Here is a 21,356-nt window from a genome sequence, read left to right as displayed (position 1 = left end):
AAGGAGGAGGAAGTAAATCTTTCAACTCCTTCACTATGTGGCGCCGGCGATGCCGCTCGCATAGTGAAAGATCGGATCGGACAAGGGGCAAAAAAAATATTTAGCATATTGTGTAACTATCACTAAGCAAACAAGGCATTTTGCCGCCCCATTGGCAAGTGCCGCCCTAGGCAAATGCCTTGTTTGCCTTGTGATAGATACACCCCTGCTTATATCCCTACAGGACCACCGTAGTAAACCTCTTGTGCTGTAGATCACACGGGTGACTAGCTGCAGAGGGAGTACTTGATATACTTATATTTGTACCATGTCAAATTATTTGACGAATGTTTCTTTATTTTTCTATTGACATAACAAGAAGATCATAATTTGTATCTGCAGCGGTCACGTGGGATATGTGGGCACGTTACTGCTGCAGCCTTGTAAAAAAAGCTTGACAGGGAGGATTGGAGCAAAAAAAAACTGGAGTGGGACATGTGAAACATTTTAATGGCGATTAAAAGGGATGAAAACTGTATGCTGACTGTAGTATGAAGACAAGACCAGCTGAACAAGTGCAATGAAAACTGCAAGTATAGTGTGAGGAACATTCGCAAGTGGTTGCTTGATAAATTGCGCCACCTTGTGGACAGCACATGTATGGCAGCTGCACCATTTACAGCGAGATTACAGTAAGAGTAGGTGATTTGTTTGTCATTCGTCCATTTGTTACACCCATTATTATTAAAAAAAAAAAAATTAACAATATTGTGGCCATAAATAGCACCTGGTGGCCCTGTAGGCATCTAAAAGATGCAATTACACATCATTAAAATTTACTCTTCTGGGCACCAGCATTCCCTTTCAAAGAAAACCCTGCATGACCCCACAATATGGCCCTGAGACATGCTGTCCAAAGAGACATCATGTCTAGTGGTTACACCGCCGGTGGGGTGTTGTCACAGTGAAAAGTCAAAATGTTCTAAGAACCCTTCACACGTCCCTCAACTAATTATAGCTGCAACCTTGGGTCCACTAGAGGACATCATTCTGAGTGCCACCTTCCATAGCTTAGCTTCTTCCTTTAGAACTATATTTTCCTAATTGATGCAGCCATATGAGGACTTGTTTGCGGGAAGTTTAATTTTTTTTATGGCTTTATTTTGGGGTAGATACACAGTATTTAGACCTTTCTACCCCGGGCTGGTTTTCACCTTCCTGCCCAGGCCTTTTTTTGCTTATCAGACTTGAATTTATCCAAGCCATTCAGAGATTGTTTTCCTGTGACACATTGTACTTCATGATAGTCATAAATTTGAGTCAATATTTTTCACCTTTATTTATGAAAAAATCCCAAATTACCCCAAATTTTGAAAAATTTGCAATTTTAAAAATTTCAATTTCTCTGCTTTTAAAACATAGTGATACCTTATACATTATGTATTACCGTATTTTCCGGCGTATAAGACGACTGGGCGCATAAGATGACCCCCAACTTTTCCATTTAAAATAGAGGGTTTGGGCTATACTCTCCGTATAAGCCTACCCCTGAATGCCCAGCCCTCCCTGTCTCCAAGACGATCTTTTCCAGTCCAGGGAACTGACCATGGCACCAGGGCTTCAGTAGCGTCCTGGCTGCCATGGTAACCTATCTTTTTCTTTTCACATTCCCAGTTTCCCACATAGGAACTACTAGGGGCTGGGAAAAGATGGTGGGTCCATTGCCATAAGGCACTGGATGGGGAGGGGGATCTGTGGATGGCACTGTTATGGGAAAGAGGGGGGGGATCTGTGGATGACACTTATGGGAAAGAGGGGGGGGATCTGTGGATGACACTTATGGGAAAGAGGGGGGGGATCTGTGGATGACACTTATGGGAAAGAGGGGGGGGATCTGTGGATGACACTTATGGGAAAGAGGGGGGGGATCTGTGGATGACACTTATGGGAAAGAGGGGGGGGATCTGTGGATGACACTTATGGGAAAGAGGGGGGGGATATCTGTGGATGACACTTATGGGAAAGAGGGGGGGGATATCTGTGGATGACACTTATGGGAAAGAGGGGGGGATATCTGTGGATGACACTTATGGGAAAGAGGGGGGGATATCTGTGGATGACACTTATGGGAAAGAGGGGGGGATATCTGTGGATGACACTTATGGGAAAGAGGGGGGGATATCTGTGGATGACACTTATGGGAAAGAGGGGGGGATATCTGTGGATGACACTTATGGGAAAGAGGGGGGGATATCTGTGGATGACACTTATGGGAAAGAGGGGGGGATATCTGTGGATGACACTTATGGGAAAGAGGGGGGGATATCTGTGGATGACACTTATGGGAAAGAGGGGGGGATATCTGTGGATGACACTTATGGGAAAGAGGGGGGGATATCTGTGGATGACACTTATGGGAAAGAGGGGGGGATATCTGTGGATGACACTTATGGGAAAGAGGGGGGGATATCTGTGGATGACACTTATGGGAAAGAGGGGGGGATATCTGTGGATGACACTTATGGGAAAGAGGGGGGGATATCTGTGGATGACACTTATGGGAAAGAGGGGGGGATATCTGTGGATGACACTTATGGGAAAGAGGGGGGGATATCTGTGGATGACACTTATGGGAAAGAGGGGGGGATATCTGTGGATGACACTTATGGGAAAGAGGGGGGGATATCTGTGGATGACACTTATGGGAAAGAGGGGGGGATATCTGTGGATGACACTTATGGGAAAGAGGGGGGGATATCTGTGGATGACACTTATGGGAAAGAGGGGGGGATATCTGTGGATGACACTTATGGGGAAAGAAGGGGGGGGGGATATCTGTGGATGACACTTATGGGGAGGGGGGGATATCTGTGGATGACACTTATGGGGAGGGGGGGATATCTGTGGATGACACTTATGGGGAGGGGGGGATATCTGTGGATGACACTTATGGGGAGGGGGGGATCTGTGGATGACACTTATGGGGAGGGGGGGATCTGTGGATGACACTTATGGGGAGGGGGGGATCTGTGGATGACACTTATGGGGAGGGGGGGATCTGTGGATGACACTTATGGGGAGGGGGGGGATCTGTGGATGAACACTTATGGGGAGGGGGGGGATCTGTGGATGACACTTATGGGGAGGGGGGGGGATCTGTGGATGACACTTATGGGGAGGGGGGGGGAATCTGTGGATGACACTTATGGGGAGGGGGGGGAATCTGTGGATGACACTTATGGGGAGGGGGGGAATCTGTGGATGACACTTATGGGGAGGGGGGGAATCTGTGGATGACACTTATGGGGAGGGGGGGGAATCTGTGGATGACACTTATGGGGAGGGGGGGGAATCTGTGGATGACACTTATGGGGAGGGGGGGAATCTGTGGATGACACTTATGGGGAGGGGGGGGAATCTGTGGATGACACTTATGGGGAGGGGGGGGGAATCTGTGGATGACACTTATGGGGAGGGGGGGGAATCTGTGGATGACACTTATGGGGAGGGGGGGGAATCTGTGGATGACACTTATGGGGAGGGGGGGGAATCTGTGGATGACACTTATGGGGAGGGGGGGGAATCTGTGGATGACACTTATGGGGAGGGGGGGGAATCTGTGGATGACACTTATGGGGAGGGGGGGGAATCTGTGGATGACACTTATGGGGAGGGGGGGGAATCTGTGGATGACACTTATGGGGAGGGGGGGGAATCTGTGGATGACACTTATGGGGAGGGGGGGGGAATCTGTGGATGACACTTATGGGGAGGGGGGGGGAATCTGTGGATGACACTTATGGGGAGGGGGGGGAATCTGTGGATGACACTTATGGGGAGGGGGGGGGAATCTGTGGATGACACTTATGGGAAGGGGGAGGAATCTGTGGATGACACTGCTATGGGGAGGGGGATCAGTGGATGACAGTGCTATGGGGAGGGGGGGGTCAGTGGATGACACTGCTATGGGGAGGGGGGATCAGTGGATGACACTGCTATGGGGAGGGGGGGGATCAGTGGATGACACTGCTATGGGGAGGGGGATCAGTGGATGACACTGCTATGGGGAGGGGGATCAGTGGATGACACTGCTATGGGGAGGGGGATCAGTGGATGACACTGCTATGGGGAGGGGGATCAGTGGATGACACTGCTATGGGGAGGGGGATCAGTGGATGACACTGTTATGGGGAGGGGGATCAGTGGATGACACTGTTATGGGGAGGGGGATCAGTGGATGACACTGCTATGGGGAGGGGAAATCTATGGATGACACTATATAGCATCTTATGCTATATGTGTCATCCACAGATCTCCCCCATAACAGTATCCCCCAATACACCGACCCTGCCGCTCACAGCAGTATAATATCTAAAGACTTTTCCTTAACCGGCAGTAACTTGAACTTTAAATCAGCGGTATGATCTTTATTACCTTACAATGAAGCTCCGATAACAGGCAGAGCGGGCGGCAGCGTAACGTCATTCACTTACGTGACGAGCCTGCTCCGCCTGCTTCATTCATAAAGTGGGCTCACTCACCCGCAAACCCCTTCGATGTCGCGGTGTTTTTTCCGATGCCGGCGCATACAGCAGGGTTTCGGCTACCGGGAACAGCCAGTCGTAACAGTACGGCGCTGGGCGGCAAGTTACGTCCCGGTGGCCATACTATTACGGCGCTGGTCGGAAAGGGGTTAAAATCCACCATTGCTTTCTGTGTTTTGTTTTCACAGCATTCACCATGCAGAACAAATGACAGCATATTTTGTATTCCGTGGGTCAGTACGATTACTGCGACACTAAATTTACACAGTTTTATGTTTTACCACTTTTGCACAATGCTTTTTGTGTGACCATATTCGGAGAATCACTTTTTATTTTATTTTACCATTGATGGAGCTGTAGGATTGCTTGCATTTGTGGGATAAGTTGTAGACTATTTTGGAGTACGAGACTTATTAACGTTAATCCTTTTTTCAAGAAGAATGAACAATACAAGGTAATTAAGCCATTGTTCATAAGCGTTTTGACAGTTATCAAATTTACCATTTTTTTTTTTATATAAAAGACCATTCCTGTCTGGAAACGATGGCACTTCACTAGTTTCCATCACACAAGTTTATTAAAGTCACCCTCTAGCTCAAGAATTGAACATTAACTGGGGGAATGAATACTTAAATGGTGACCTCATTTTCATCTTTTTAGCTGCAGATTCACCAATTCCTGGGATCCTCTTCTGCCATCCAAGATTACCACACCGCTTGGTAGCCCAAGACACTTACTGCTGCAATTGGATTGGCCAACACTGCTCACGTGAACAGTGCTGGCCAATCCAAGAGCAGGGCTGCACAGTAGGAAGTGTCTTGGACTACCTATGCACGGTGTGCACCACATAGCCTGAGAAACCAAATGGCCATCTTATATGGCAGAAGAGGAGCCTGAGAATTAGAGGATCTGCAACTCAAAAGATGAAGGAGGGCACCAAGTAAAGTGTTCTGCTCGTTCCCCAGTTAATCTGAATTGTTTTCTTGCACCAGAGGGTTGCTTCGGGCACTAGGACAGATACGTATTCCATACCTTCCCCAGACAGCATATCTTCTCAGCCACTGACTTGGAAAGGACTCCATACCATACATCACAGCATCTCCATAGTCCACAAATGGAAGCTGGTTCCTTGGGGAAATAAAATAAGATTGGCATCTTACTACTTGGATTTACGATCTCTTTCTAATTACAGGGATCCGGCCACTGAAACCTCTCCTCCCAAAAAAAAACAAAAAAACAACAATACAAAAGAGACAGCGCCGATAAAGCACAGGGGTTCTTATGTCTTGGTCTACAAAATGTGGGCAGCACAGCGGCTGAGTGGTTAGCACTGAAGTCCTAGGTTCGAATCCGACCAAAGACAACATCTAGATGGAGTTTGTATGTTCTCCCCGTGTTTGCGTGGGTTTCCTCCGGGTACTCCCGTTTCCTCCCACATTCCAAAGACATATTGATAGGGAGCTTAGATTGTGAGCCCCATTAGGGACCACTTCATGCCAATGTCTGTAAAGCGCTGCGGAATATAGTACCGCTATATAAGTGCATAAAATAAATACAAAGAGCTGCCTTAGGGATTGGTGGGGGCCTCATCAGTCTGATGAGAAAAAAATTGAGATATCCTAGGAACATACCACTACTTATGATGATGGGAAATCTCACACTTTAGTTTCATCCATTCTACCATGGCGGGAAGCTGATAGGTTATGTTCACATCTACACCAGATTCTGCCATTTTTACCAGGAAGAATAAATAACCATGCGGCACCATTTTTCCTGTCCAAAACTGATGCAATTTAATCTGACCAATTGGCCAACAAGTCTTTTTCTCTGATCGGTTACATTTCCTACTGATAATGCATACGGTGTAACTTCGACTATATAGGAGACCCTGACAAATACTTACCTCTGACAGATGTGATTTGCACATTTTACCAAGAGGTCCATGCAATGAACAGCGATGATTCCCATAACAACTAAACTCAAAGGACCCAACTGCAAGAGAAAGAAGGAAAAATTTAAACTGAATACACTTAGTCGTGGCCAAAAGTATTGAGACCAACACAATTTTTGGTTTCTCCTAAGTTTGCTGCTTCTGTGTTTTTAGATATTTTTGTGTCAGAGATGGCTTCAGTGGTGACATCTCTCTGGTAGACACATCTCTGCTGAAGATAATCAGGTCATCAAGCACATGTCAAGGAGGAAGAAAACAAACTCCTGGTAACTATGAATCCTTAGCCTAGTGAGGCACTTAGTAGATGTCATCATTACCAGAGAACCCCTTTAAGGACCAATAAGGTTCTGAAGTGATTTTGAGAAATCATAACAGAAAATCACCCAAAAATGACCGAAATCACACAAAGATCACCCTTCAAATTATTCAAAACTCATTTTTGGAACTTTGCTAACCCTTTAAGTGTTTCACAAGAAAAAGTTAAATTTATGATTTATTTTTTGCAGAATTTCCATTTAAATCCTCACTATTGATTACCCTAAGGACTCATGCACACGACAGTATTTTTTTGCGGTCCGCAAAAAGGGGTTCTGTTGTTCCGTGTCCGTTTTTTTTTCCGTGTGTCTTCCTTTATTTTTTGGAGGATCTCCAAAACATGAAGGAAAGTTTAGTTTGCCATGCATATGATAGGAAAAAAAAACGGATGCGGATGACAATCTTGTGTGCATCCGTGTTTTTTCACGGACCCATTGACTTGAATGGGTCCGCAAACCGTTGTCCGTGAAAAAAAAAATAGGACAGGTCATATTTTTTTCACGGACGCGGATGACAAACGGTCCATTAGCCGAGTTTTCCACGCACACATTGAAAGTCAATGGGTCCGCAGAAAATCACGGAAAACGGAACAACGGACACAACAGTGGTCGTGTGCATGAGGCCTAAGTCTGCAGTTCACAAAAACAGCCCATATGTGGTTGTAAACTTCTGTATTGGCATACTGCAGGACTCAGAAGGGCCACATGTAGGGTGTAAATAAACACCCTACATGTGGCCCTAATCTTGTTTAACAGTGCTCAAGAGAGAAAGAGCACCATGTTCATTGGAGTCCTAATATGGCGATTTACACATCTTGTGCAGACAACTGTAGAGGCTCTGGGGTGAAATAATAAATGGAATCCCAGAGAAGTGACCACATTTTGGAAACTCTGCCCCTCAGGGTATTGCTGGAATGTTTTTTGGGAGCTTCACCATGTGTGCCTGAGGTACTCTAACAGTGGAATCTCAAGTGGAATTACAAGTGGTACAATTTTGGAAAATACACACCTCAAGGTATTTTATCAAGGGATAGAGTGAACATTTTGACACCACAGGCATTTTGTAGAAACTAACCCTTTCATGATTGGGCCTGAGAAGGCCTATATGGCCAGGCACTTTTTTGTGGTTTAGCTCACGTGGTGGTTCGGCAACCCTAATTTTTTAAATATATTTTTAAAACCATATGCATAGTTTTGCGTGACTATGGTGACTGTTTCAGTTGGAGTGGGCATTTTTTTTTGTTTCCATTCTTTATTATATTGTTTTCATTTATTTTTTTTAATTTATTTTTGGTACATAATATGTCCTTCAAGAGGTCAATAAAACACCTCTGGGGGTAACGGACACTTTTTTTTTTTTTTTTAAATTGTACAATTTTTTTTACTGTAACTGGGATCCCAGTGGGATATGGCACACAGCTGATCAGGGTCTGCCAAAACACTGCTGCTCTGCTCCGGCCCAGAGACACCTGGTGGTCAAGTGACTGTAAGAACAAATAGAGAAAGCGGTTCAGCCGCTTCCTGTATTCATTGCATAGCACTCACTGAGCGCTATGCACCCAGCACAGAAGGCAGAAGCAGCAATAAACCGCTTCTCATATACAGTACAGACCAAAAGTTTGGACACACCTTCTCATTCAAAGAGTTTTCTTTATTTTCATGACTATGAAAATTATAGATTCACACTGAAGGCATCAAAACTATGAATTAACACATGGAATTATATACATAACAAAAAAGTGTGAAACAACTGAAAATATGTCATATTCTAGGTTTTTCAAAGTAGCCACCTTTTGCTTTGATTACTGCTTTGCACACTCTTGGCAAAATATCATGTTTTAGTGTTTCCATAGTCAGAGCCATAATTTTTTCAGTTTTTCGGCGATTACCTTGGGTAGGGTATGATTTTTGCAGGATGAGATGACAGTTTTTTTAGCACTATTTTGGGGTGCGTGTGACTTTTTGATCGCTTGCTATTACACTTTTTGTGATGTAAGGTGACAAAAAAATGGTTTATTTAGCACAGTTTTTATTTTTTACGGTGTTCATCTGAGGGGTTAGGTCATGTGATATTTTTATAGAGCCAGTCGATACGAACGCGGCGATACCAAATATGTGTACTTTTTTTTTATTTATGTAAGTTTTACACAATAACAGTTTTTTTAAAACAAAATGATGTTTTAGTGTCGCCATATTCTGAGCCATAGTTTATTTTTTTGGGGCGATTGTCTCAAGTAGGGGCTCATTTTTTGCGGGATGAGGTGACGGTTAGATTGGTACTATTTTGGTGGGCAAACGCCTTTTTGATCGTTTTGCTGTTGTACTTTTTGCGATGTAAGGTGACTAGAGTTGAGCGAATACCTGGATGTTCGGGTTTGAGAAGTTCGGCCGAACTTCCCGGAAATGTTCGGGTTCGGGAACCGAACTTTGTCCCGAACCCCATTGAAGTCAATGGGGACCCGAACTTTTCGGCACTAAAAAGGCTGTAAAACAGCCCAGGAAAGGGCTAGAGGGCTGCAAAAGGCAGCAACATGTAGGTAAATCCCCTGCAAACAAATGTGGATAGGGAAATGAATTAAAATAAAAATTAAATAAATAAAAATTAACCAAAATCAATTGGAGAGAGGTCTCATAGCAGAGAATCTGGCTTCACGTCACCCACCACTGGAACAGTCCATTCTCAGATATTTAGGCCCCGGCACCCAGGCAGAGGAGAGAGGTCCTGTAACAGAGAATCTGTCTTCATGTCAGCAGAGAATCAGTCTGCATGTCATAGCAGAGAATCAGGCTTCACGTCACCCACCACTGCAACAGTCCATTTTCATAAATTTAGGCCCAGCACCCAGGCAGAGGAGAGAGGTCCCATAACAGAGGATCTGGCTTCATGTCAGCAGAGGATTAGTCTGCATGTCATAGAGAATGAGGCTTCACGTCACCCAACATTGGAACAGTCCATTGGCATATATTTAGGCCCCGGCACCCAGACAGAGGAGAGGTTCATTCAACTTTGGGTAGCCTCGCAATATAATGGTAAAATGAAAATAAAAATAGGATTGAATGAGGAAGTGCCCTGGAGTACAATAATATATGGTTAAGGGGAGGTAGTTAATGTCTAATCTGGACAAGGGACGGACAGTTCCTGTGGGATCCATGCCTGGTTCATTTTTATGAACGTCAGCTTGTCCACATTGGCTGTAGACAGGCGGCTGCGTTTGTCTGTAATGACGCCCCCTGCCGTGCTGAATACACGTTCAGACAAAACGCTGGCCGCCGGGCTGGCCAGCACCTCCAAGGCATAAAAGGCTAGCTCTGGCCACGTGGACAATTTAGAGACCCAGAAGTTGAATGGGGCCGAACCATCAGTCAGTACGTGGAGGGGTGTGCACACGTACTGTTCCACCATGTTAGTGAAATGTTGCCTCCTGCTAACACGTTGCGTATCAGGTGGTGGTGCAGTTAGCTGTGGCGTGTTGACAAAACTTTTCCACATCTCTGCCATGCTAACCCTGCCCTCAGAGGAGCTGGCCGTGACACAGCTGCCTTGGCGACCTCTTGCTCCTCCTCTGCCTTGGCCTTGGGCTTCCACTTGTTCCCCTGTGACATTTGGGAATGCTCTAAGTAGCGGGTCTACCAACGTGCGCTTGTACTCGTGCATCTTCCTATCACGCTCCAGTGCAGGAAGTAAGGTGGGCACATTGTCTTTGTAGCGTGGATCCAGCAGGGTGGCAACCCAGTAGTCCGCACACGTTAAAATGTGGGCAACTCTGCTGTCGTTGCGCAGGCACTGCAGCATGTAGTCGCTCATGTGTGCCAGGCTGCCCAGGGGTAAGGACAAGCTGTCCTCTGTGGGAGGCGTATCGTCATCGTCCTGCCTTTCCCCCCAGCCACGCACCAGTGATGGGCCTGAGCTGCGTTGGGTGCCACCCCGCTGTGACCATGCTTCATCCTCATCCTCCTCCACATCCTCGTCCTCCAGTAGTGGGCCCTGGCTGGCCACATTTGTACCTGGCCTCTGCTGTTGCAAAAAACTTCCCTCTGAGTCACTTCGAAGAGACTGGCCTGAAAGTGCTAAAAATGACCCCTCTTCCTCCTCCTCCTCCTGGGCCACCTCCTCTTCCATCATTGCCCTAAGTGTTTTCTCAAGGAGACATAGAAGTGGTATTGATAACGGCGTCATCGCCACTGGCCATGTTGGTGGAGTACTCGAAACAGCGCAACAGGGCACACAGGTCTCGCATGGAGGCCCAGTCATTGGTGGTGAAGTGGTGCTGTTCCGCAGTGCGACTGACCCGTGCGTGCTGCAGCTGAAACTCCACTATGGCCTGCTGCTGCTCGCACAGTCTGTCCAGCATGTGCAAGGTGGAGTTCCACCTGGTGGGCACGTCGCATATGAGGCGGTGAGCGGGAAGGCCGAAGTTACGCTGTAGCGCAGACAGGCGAGCAGCGGCAGGATGTGAACGCCGGAAGCGCGAACAGACGGCCCGCACTTTATGCAGCAGCTCTGACAGGTCGGGGTAGTTGTGAATGAACTTCTGCACCACCAAATTCAGCACATGCGCCAGGCAAGGGATGTGCGTCAAACCGGCTAGTCCCAGAGCTACAACGAGATTTCGCCCATTATCGCACACCACCAGGCCGGGCATGAGGCTCACCGGCAGCAACCACTCGTCGGTCTGTTATTCTATACCCCGCCACAACTCCTGTGCGGTGTGGGGCCTGTCCCCCAAACATATGAGTTTCAGAATGGCCTGCTGACGTTTACCCCGGGCTGTGCTGAAGTTGGTGGTGAAGGGGTGTGGCTGACTGGATGAGCAGGTGGAAGAGGAAGCCGAGAAGGAGGAGGTGGCAACAGGAGGCAAAGAATGTTGCCCTGCGATCCTTGGTGGCGGAAGGACGTGCGCCAAACAGCTCTCCGCCTGGGGCCCAGCTGCCACTACATTTACCCAGTGTGCAGTTAGGGAGATATAGCGTCCCTGGCCGTGTTTACTGGTCCACGTATCTGTGGTTAGGTGGACCTTGCTACAGATGGCGTTGCGCAGTGCACACTTGATTTTATCGGATACTTGGTTGTGCAGGGAAGGCACGGCTCTCTTGGAGAAGTAGTGGCGGCTGGGAACAACATACTGTGGGACAGCAAGCGACATGAGCTGTTTGAAGCTGTCTGTGTCCACCAGCCTAAATTACAGCATTTCATAGGCCAGTAGTTTAGAAATGCTGGCATTCAGGGCCAGGGATCGAGGGTGGCTAGGTGGGAATTTACGCTTTCTCTCAAATGTTTGTGAGATGGAGAGCTGAACGCTGCCGTGTGACATGGTTGAGACGCTTGGTGACGGAGGTGGTGGTGGTGTTGGTGGTACATCCCCTGTTTGCTGGGCGGCAGGTGCCAACGTTCCTCCAGAGGCGGAGGAATAGGCCGAGGCGGCAGCAGCAGAAGAGGCCGAGGCGGCAGCAGCAGAAGAGGCCGAGGCAGCAGCAGCAGAAGAGGTAGCAGGGGGAGCCTGAGTGACTTCCTTGGTTTTAAGGTGTTTACTCCACTGCAGTTCATGCTTTGCATGCAGGTGCCTGGTCATGCAGGTTGTGCTCAGGTTCAGAACGTTAATGCCTCGCTTCAGGCTCTGATGGCACAGCGTGCAAACCACTCGGGTCTTGTCGTCAGCACATTGTTTGAAGAAGTGCCATGCCAGGGAACTCCTTGAAGCTGCCTTTGGGGTGCTCGGTCCCAGATGGCGGCGGTCAGTAGCAGGCGGAGTCTCTTGGCGGCGGGTGTTCTGCTTTTGCCCACTGCTCCCTCTTTTGCTACGCTGTTGGCTCGGTCTCACCACTGCCTCTTCCTCCGAACTGTGAAAGTCAGTGGCACGACCTTCATTCCATGTGGGGTCTAGGACCTCATCGTCCCCTGCATTGTCTTCCACCCAGTCTTGATCCCTGACCTCCTGTTCAGTCTGCACACTGCAGAAAGACGCAGCAGTTGGCACCTGTGTTTCGTCATCATCAGAGACTTGCTGAGGTGGTATTCCCATGTCCTCATCATCAGGAAACATAAGTGGTTGTGCGTCAGTGCATTCTATGTCTTCCACTGCTGGGGAAGGGCTAGGTGGATGCCCTTGGGAAACCCTGCCAGCAGAGTCTTCAAACAGCATAAGAGACTGCTGCATAACTTGAGGCTCAGACAGTTTTCCTGATATGCATGGGGGTGATGTGACAGACTGATGGGGTTGGTTTTCAGGCGCCATCTGTGCGCTTTCTGCAGAAGACTGGGTGGGAAATAATGTGAACGTGCTGGATCCACTGTCGGCCACCCAATTGACTAATGCCTGTACCTGCTCAGGCCTTACCATCCTTAGAACGGCATTGGGCCCCACCATATATCGCTGTAAATTCTGGCGGCTACTGGGACCTGAGGTAGTTGGTACACTAGGACGTGTGGATGTGGCAGAACGGCCACGTCCTCTCCCAGCACCAGAGGGTCCACTAACACCACCACGACCATGTCCACGTCCGCGTCCCTTACTAGATGTTTTCCTCATTGTTATCGTTCACCACAACAACAAAAATATTATTTGGCCCAATGTATTGTATTCAAATTCAGCTGAATATAAATTTGAGGCCTAGTATTTAGGCACTGGGTGACAGGTATAGATTTACTGACGGAATTAGACTTGGAAATGCACAGTAGCGTGTGTGTGAAGTTATTCTGAATGACCCTATGTGCACCTTGAATATTATATACCCTTTTAGGGATAGATTTCAAATAGCTCTGATACAGCAGAAACCACTAAATTAGGAAATTGCTAAATTGGGAATTGTATTTCAACCCAGAACAAAAAATGTGCTTTGACGGACACTAAATAACTTGCCCAGCCACAACAGTACAGCGGTAATGACAGATTTAGCGGGATATAAATTTGAGGCCTAGTATTTAGGCGCTGGGTGACAGGTATAGATTTACTGACAGAATTAGACTGGGATATGGCCAAAAAATAACCACACTATTGCTAGTTAAATGCACTTGGTGTGACAGCTTGACCAACCACACTACTGGGGGTTAAATGCACTTGGTGACAGGCGCAGCTTGCCCCTGATGTAGTAGATGGCCAAAAAATGAACAGACTATTGCTGATTAAATGCACTTGGTGTGACAGCTTGACCAACCACACTACTGAGGGTTAAATGCACTTGGTGACGGGTGCAGCTTGCCCCTGATGTAGTATATGGCCAAAAAATAACCACACTATTGCTGGTTAAATGCACTTGGTGTGACAGCTTCACCCTGATGTAGGCTTTAGCCAAAAAACCACCACACCATTGAGGGTTAAATGCACTTGGTCGCAGCTTGTGCTGGCGCACCACAAGACACGAAATGGCCGCCGATCACCCCAGAAAAAAGTGACTGACAAACGGTCTGGGCAGCCTAAAAACAGTGAGCAATTGAGTATCAGCAGCTCAATGACCCACAGCTGCAGATCGATCAATAATCAAGTCCTTTGGAGGAGTTAATCTGCCTAATCTCGCCCTACTGTCACAGACGCAACCTCTCCCTACGCTAATCAGAGCAGAGTGACGGGCGGCGCTATGTGACTCCAGCTTAAATAGAGGCTGGGTCACATGGTGCTCTGGCCAATCACAGCCATGCCAATAGTAGGCATGGCTGTGATGGCCTCTTGGGGCAAGTAGTATGACGCGCCAAGAAAGCGACGAACACCGAACCCGAACCCGGACTTTTAGGAAAATGTCCGGGTTCGGGTCCGTGTCACGGACACCCCAAAATTCGGTACGAACCCGAACTATACAGTTCGAGTTCGCTCATCCCTAAAGGTGACAAAAAAAAAAAAAAATGGTTTATTTAGCACAGTTTTTATTTTTTACGGTGTTCAACTGAGGGGTTAGGTCATGTGATATGTTTATAATATGTATACTTTTTTTTCCCCTATTTTTTTTTTTACTTTATTTGGGGAAAATTACATTTTTGTTTATTTTTACTTGAAACTTAATTTTTGGGGGGGAAAACTTTATTTTTTCAACTTTTTTTTTATTTTTTGTCCCACTTTGGGACTTGAACTTTTGGGGGTATATTCCTTTACAATGCATTCCAATACTTCTGTATTGGAATGCATTGGCTGTATGAGTAATACTGTGTGTATTACTCATACAGCTTCCGGGGCCTGTGAGATCCAGGGGGCTGGATCTCACAGGCTCTTCCCCAGAAGGCAACGCAGATGCCTCAGGAAGGCATCGTGCTGCCTTCCATGCCATTGGGTCCCCCCCCCCCACAGCCCCATGGGGACCCAATGGCACCACTGCTGCACCAGGTAAAAGCTGCAAACCACAGGTCTGAATTGACCTGAGGTTTGCGGTGTTCGCCGACACGGGGTGGGGGGCTCACTTGTGCGTTACGTGAAAATCGGCCCATGCTCAATTTTGTGCATTTTTCACGTAACGCATGCCCCACAGAAATGAATGGGTTTGCGTGAAAATCGCAAGCATCCGCAAGCAAGTGCAGATGCGGTGCGATTTTCACGCACGGTTGCTAGGAGACGATCGGGATGGAGACCTGATCATTATAATTTTCCATTATAACATGGTTATAGGGGAAAATAATAGCATTCTGAATACAGAATGCTTAGTGAAATAGCGCTGGAGGGGTTAAAAAATAAAATAAAAAAAATGTAACTCACCTTAATCCACTTGATCGCGCAGCCGGCATCTCCTTCTGTCTGTCTTCTGTGCTGTGTGCAGCAACAGGACCTGTGGTGACATTATTCTGGTCATCACATTATCTTTTACCATGGTGATGGATCATGTGATGCCTGGAGTGACATCACCACAGGTCCTGTTGTTGCACACAGCAAAGGAAGACAGACAGAAGAGACGCCGGCTGCGCGATCAAGTGGATTAAGGCGAGTTAAATTTAAAAAAAATAAAAATAAAAATGTAACCCCTCCAGCGCTATTGTACTATACATTCTGTATTCAGAATGCCATTATTTTCCCTTATAATCATGTTATAAGGGAAAATAATACAATCTACAGAACACCGATCCCAAGCCCAAACTTCTGTGAAGAAGTCCAGGTTCGGGTTCGGGTTTGGGTACCAAACATGCCGATTTTTCTCACGCGCGTGCAAAACGCATTACAATGTTTTGCACTCGCACGGAAAAATCGCGCATGTTCCCGCAAAACACCCGCACCTTTTCCCGCAACGCCCGTCTGAAAGAGGCCTAAGGACTGTGTTAGTAACAGTTGGGTGCCTGCTGCTGATCGAATGAGCGAAGCTTCTGCACCCGCCTGATCATCGGGCTGTATATGTATGGCGCTGGTCTGGAAAGGGTTAAATGTTTGTCCTAAGAGTCCACAGGATAATGAATAAGTGTCTGATTGGTTGGGGGTCCAACCACATGTTCTCCAACTCACCAATCAGCAGAACAGGGGTCTGTGTCTCCAAACATGAAAGGAGAGGCAGTCAAGAATGCATGCTGATGCTCTATTCAATTCTTTGGGAAGGAAGGGGATGGCTAAGCGACATCCTCTACTTCTCTTCAGCCATCTCCTATTCCTCCTTGATTTTTTTTATTTACCTCATTGGCAGTTTTCTCTTCTCGTCCATACTTGCTTAATGAAGGCCAAGTCGTTTTCAGAAAGCTTGTAGAACAGGGAGATGGCCGTAGACTTGATGGTGATGCATTGCTCCTGCTCATCCTTACGAGTGTCAGTAAACCTTGTTTCACCAGTACACCAGTACGAGCAGAGGCAATAATCCCAGCCTTACGCACCAGTGAGTCTGCCAGGGTGGACTTTCCATGATCCACATGGGCTATGACAGACATGTTGCGGATATTTGCCTTTTTGTCCATGACGGCATGGATCTGGTCACCCGTGAACTTCATCATTTTGGCGGATTGGGGCGGATTCTCTTCACGGGAAAAAGCCGGAGCGGACTGTCTGCCTCCCAGCAGACAACCAGGCGGAAGAGCTCGTCCATACTTGTATCCTACTTCCTGGTTTGTCAGGTGTCTGCTATCAGCAGATCATGTGACACTAACCACACCCCTAGTTCTTACCAATGACACTTCCTACATTACAAGGCTACACTACAGGACGAAACCTAGAGCAACCTAGGGTGCAATGGTCGGCTAATAACTTTAGAATAACGCAGTTTTGCTAAATGGAGGTATTTGGGAAAATGATATAACAGCGATATCGGTTAGGCGGGATACATTTATATTAGAGGCACAAGTCCTTTAAATCTTGGGACTACCCTTATTACTTGTGCAAGGAGACAAGACACTGAGGACTCTGTTCCGATTTACTCAGGTACTATAATACAGAAATATACTGGGATCCAATCCCAACCCCCTTGGAAACTTGTGATTAACCAATCATAATGAAGTAGTACAGCTTTAAATAATATCAGCTTAGACTACTTTTACTTAGCCTGCCAGAGAGTGCTTCTGCTAATGTGAAAGTAGCTTTATGGCTAAAAGCCATTGAGTCACAAGATGTACTATGACCTTTATCTCATATATATACTTCCTGAGTATGCAGGAAACAAAGCTAAACCACAAGCTAGTGGTTAAGATGAGCTTAAAGGGGTTGTTCGTCCAGTCCAAATTTTTGAAAAGGGGCTTCATGTGGTGTAAATGATTCAGTGTGCCCCTCTGGTCTCTGCCGACATGCAGGAAATGTCCGTTCAGACAGGGCACTGCCCACCTCTTCTCTAATAGAAATGAATAGGGCAGTTTATTACAATTTCCTCTCTGGTAGCGCCCCCTGCTGTTTATCCTTCTTAGTGGACTTTATTCATTAGTAGTGGACCAACATTAAGAACGGGGACTCAGTGCCACTTGTTTTATTTAGCCCTTATGTTGGCAGGTGATAAATATTTTTCATGGGATAAGTCCTTTAAAAATGACCTAACAGCCCTGAGGTCAATTTAATTAGTAGAAATGAAGATAAAATAAACCAAGTGACCATCCTGTGCTACATTTCTCCTACACGGCCTATCCAAAGAATAATGACAATATACAAAAGGGAAATGAATTCAGTGGAGGTGAAATAAAGAGGTCACGGAAATTAAAGGGGTATTCCGGTAATGACAACGAAAATCCCACAGAGATGGATGGCAGCACGCCGATTGTCTTTTCTATTTTTGTGATCAGTTGGACCCCTACCAATCTATCTAGTGGAGAAGGGATACATCCTTGTAAACAGAATACCCCTTTAAGCTTAGAATCCAGTAGCTTCAGGCTGGCTGGGTTTGACAACCTACATTGCTCTGTATCAGCTTTGTTCCATGAGATTCTCAGCAACCCAAATAGGAACAACAGGTTTTTTGATCTTTTTGAAAATGAAAAAACAAAACAAACCCGCCCCCCCTAAGAATCACTTATGACTAGAAATAAAAGAAGATTACAGCAATTTGTCATCAAAGCCAAGTGATGCACAAACAAGAAAAAAAAGACAAGCTTTCTGCCGCTCCAGTCATCCAGATAATAAAGCAATCCATACATGAAAGCAGATACGGAGTGTAATGCGAGCAGCGTCCAAATGCTGGCAGCAAGAAATGTGTACAAAGCAGAATGGAAAGAACAGCAAAATGACCTCCATCGGTTGTGTGGTACCTTTTTTCCCCTAAAGTGGGGGGGGGGGGGGAATGTCAATGTGTCTTAACGGGCGAATACTAATGAGCGCTTCCACTATGGAAGCCCTCTTTAGTACAGGAGGACCGGGAGCAGCGAGTGCAGCGTTGCGCGTCAGGTCACAGCACAGCGCATCAGGATAAACAAGAAGAGCGTGCATGTGAGGAGTGGCGGTGGTGTCCGGAGCAGGAGGGGTAAGCTGATTTTTTTTTTTTTTGGGTCCGCTCCGAGCATGGAGGTCTGAATGGGGGTCATTCATATTGGTGCTCTGATCAGAGGTCTGAATGGGGGTCTTATTTCCATTGTGGTTCTGATCTGAGATCTTATTGGGGGTCATTCACATTGGGTGTTTAATCTGAGATCTGAATGGGGTGCATTATTTACATTGGGGGTCTGATCTGAGGTTTGATTGGAGGTTTTATGAGCATTGGGGTCTGAGGTGAGGTCTAAATGGGGTCTTAACATTGTTGGTTTAGTGTGGGGTCTGACTGGGGGTCTTATAACATTGGTGGGTCTGAGCAGAGGTTCTTTTGGGGGTCTTATTAACATTGGGGGTCTGATTGGTAGTCTGTTTATGAGGTCTAACGAATAATATTTTTTATCTTTTCCTTCTCTAAAACCTAAAAATACTGATATATTGTAATTTATTGTTCTCTGCTATCAGCCACTTCAGGGTGGATAAAGGCACTTCATTAGGTCACATATATCAAGTACTAGGAAACTCCAAGATACGGGTGAAGAAAATGAGTAGCTTTACATGCAGGCATCATATTCATGGCATATCCTGTAAATATCTTTTACATGGGTTATCCCACAAAGTATTACCATGCAATGAACTTTTCAAATGAGGTATTACTGCAGTATACATGCAATAAAGGGGTTAGCGCCCCCTGCTGTTTATCCTTCTGGTCCACCTTCTCCTGCATTCACTGGTGGACCAACATGCTCAGTAGCTTCCCTGCTCCTTCGAGAAGCAGCCCAGACACCTTCCATCCATCCATCCCTACTTCCAAATTCAAAGAAATATACAGTAATGACAGTGGAGAAGGAAATTGTGGGGGCATTAAATCCCATATGCATCCCCGGGGCCATTTTCTATGCATCCTGGGAAACGGAGGTGCTCAATGAGAAAGGGAATGTGAGTAAGGCTGAGTTCACACGGGCGAGATTTCCGCGCGGGTGCAATGCAGTAGGTGAACGCATTGCACCTGCACTGAATCCTGACCCATTCATTTCAATGGGGCTGTGCACATGAGCGTTTTTTTTCATGCATCACTTCTGCAATGCTTTAAAATCGCAGCATGTTCTATATTCTGCGTTTTTCACGCAGCCCTGGCTCCATAGAAGTGAATGGGGCTGCGTTAATAACGCATTGCATCTGCAAGCAAGTGCGGATGCAATGCGTTTTTCACTGATGGTTGCTAGGAGATGTTGTTTGTAAACCTTCAGTTTTTTATCACGCGCGTGAAAAACGCATCAAAACGCATTGCACCCGCGCGGAAAAAACTGAACAACTAAACGCAATTGCAGCCAAAACTGACTGAACTTGCTTGCAAAATGGTGCGAGTTTAACTGAACGCACCCTGAACGCATCCGGACCTAATCTGTCACGCTCGCGTGAACTCAGCCTAAGGCCCCATGCACACTGCCGTGTTTCACAGCCGTGTGCGGGCCGTGGAACCGCGGCCTGGATCCCTCCTGAGAGCAGGAGCGCACGGCGTCACTGGTTGCTATGACGCCGTGCGCTCCCTGCTGCCGCCGCAATACAGTAATACACTGGTATGATCTATACCAGTGTATTACTGTACTTTGCCGGCAGCAGGGAGCGCACGGCGTCATAGCAACCAGTGACGCCGTGCGCTTCTGCTCTCAGGAGGGATCCAGGCCGCGGTTCCACGGCCCGCACACGGCTGTGAAACACGGCAGTGTGCATGGGGCCTAAGAGTGTTATTTCAGGAGAATAACCCCTTTAAGATGCCGAGTTGGTGAAATAGAGCAGCGAGGCCCAGGAAACTCAAACTCAATATTTCAGAAATAAAAAGGTTTAATTCATGTTTTTCATACCAGAATGCCAGCATTTTTTACAGCCAGCGGCAGGCCAAGGAGTCCAGTCCCAATGTTCCCTTTTAGTAAATGTATCAGCGTCTGGAACCATCTACAGTAGGAAAATACAGAAAGGGATCACAGCTATCACAATGACCTCAAACCATCCAGATTTACATGGAAGCTACCAGCAAATAGTAGCTCTATAGTCCAAAATAATACAACTTACAGGCCCTTATTAACATGTTTACCAGATTGCACGGTTTCCGCTGCAGTTTCTTCTGTTAATTCTTCATGTGTGGACAGGTACAGTAATTGCACGTTGAAGGCTACAGAGACAGGTCTCTAATTTACAGTCATGCATGGTAGACGTACGCACGACTCCCCCCTTCCACCCCATTTCTAACTTACAGCATGAAATGGGGGGGAATGAGCATTCTAAGATTGAACAAGTACACTACACAGTGCTTCCTGGGGCACAGGTCTAGAAGAAGGTTTAGTTGGACATGTGCTTTAAAAGGGGCTGTCTCACTTCAGCAAATAGCATGTATTATGTAGATGAAGCTAATACAAGGCACTTACTAATGTATTGTAATTGTCCATATTGCTTCCTTTGCTGGCTGGATTCATTTTTTCCATCACATTATACACTGCGTGTATCTATGGTTACGACCACCCTGCATTCCATCAGTAGTGGTCGTGCTCGCACACTATAGAAAAATGCGCCAGCCTATCTGGTGGACAAGACCATGGGAGTGCACGTCACCCGTGCTTTATCCTGTCGTGTGCGAGCATAACCCCCACTGATGGATTGCAGGGTGGTCGTAACCATGGAAGTGAGCAATGTATAATGTGATGGAAAAATTAATCCAGTCAGCAAAGGCGGCAAT

The 21,356-nt window shown here is 46.7% G+C and overlaps 1 protein-coding gene across 2 annotated transcripts in view; it reads right to left on the bottom strand.

Annotated features, from left to right (window-relative positions):
* Positions 1 to 21,356, bottom strand: part of LOC122928385 (proton-coupled amino acid transporter 1-like) — an 82,347-nt gene that overhangs the window by 45,513 nt on the left and 15,478 nt on the right. For both annotated transcript variants that reach the window (XM_044281170.1, XM_044281169.1), the window contains exons 3-5: positions 20,488 to 20,578; positions 6,427 to 6,515; positions 5,556 to 5,651 (exon numbers count right to left, since the gene is read on the bottom strand). In XM_044281170.1, the coding sequence (XP_044137105.1) occupies positions 5,556 to 5,651; positions 6,427 to 6,515; positions 20,488 to 20,578 (276 nt within the window). The remainder of the gene's footprint in view (positions 1 to 5,555; positions 5,652 to 6,426; positions 6,516 to 20,487; positions 20,579 to 21,356) is intronic.

This window comes from Bufo gargarizans, chromosome 2, assembly GCF_014858855.1.
Source record: "Bufo gargarizans isolate SCDJY-AF-19 chromosome 2, ASM1485885v1, whole genome shotgun sequence".
Taxonomy (NCBI): domain Eukaryota; kingdom Metazoa; phylum Chordata; class Amphibia; order Anura; family Bufonidae; genus Bufo; species Bufo gargarizans.
Note: the sequence above shows the minus strand (reverse complement) of the source record. Positions and strands in the feature narration are given on the sequence as shown.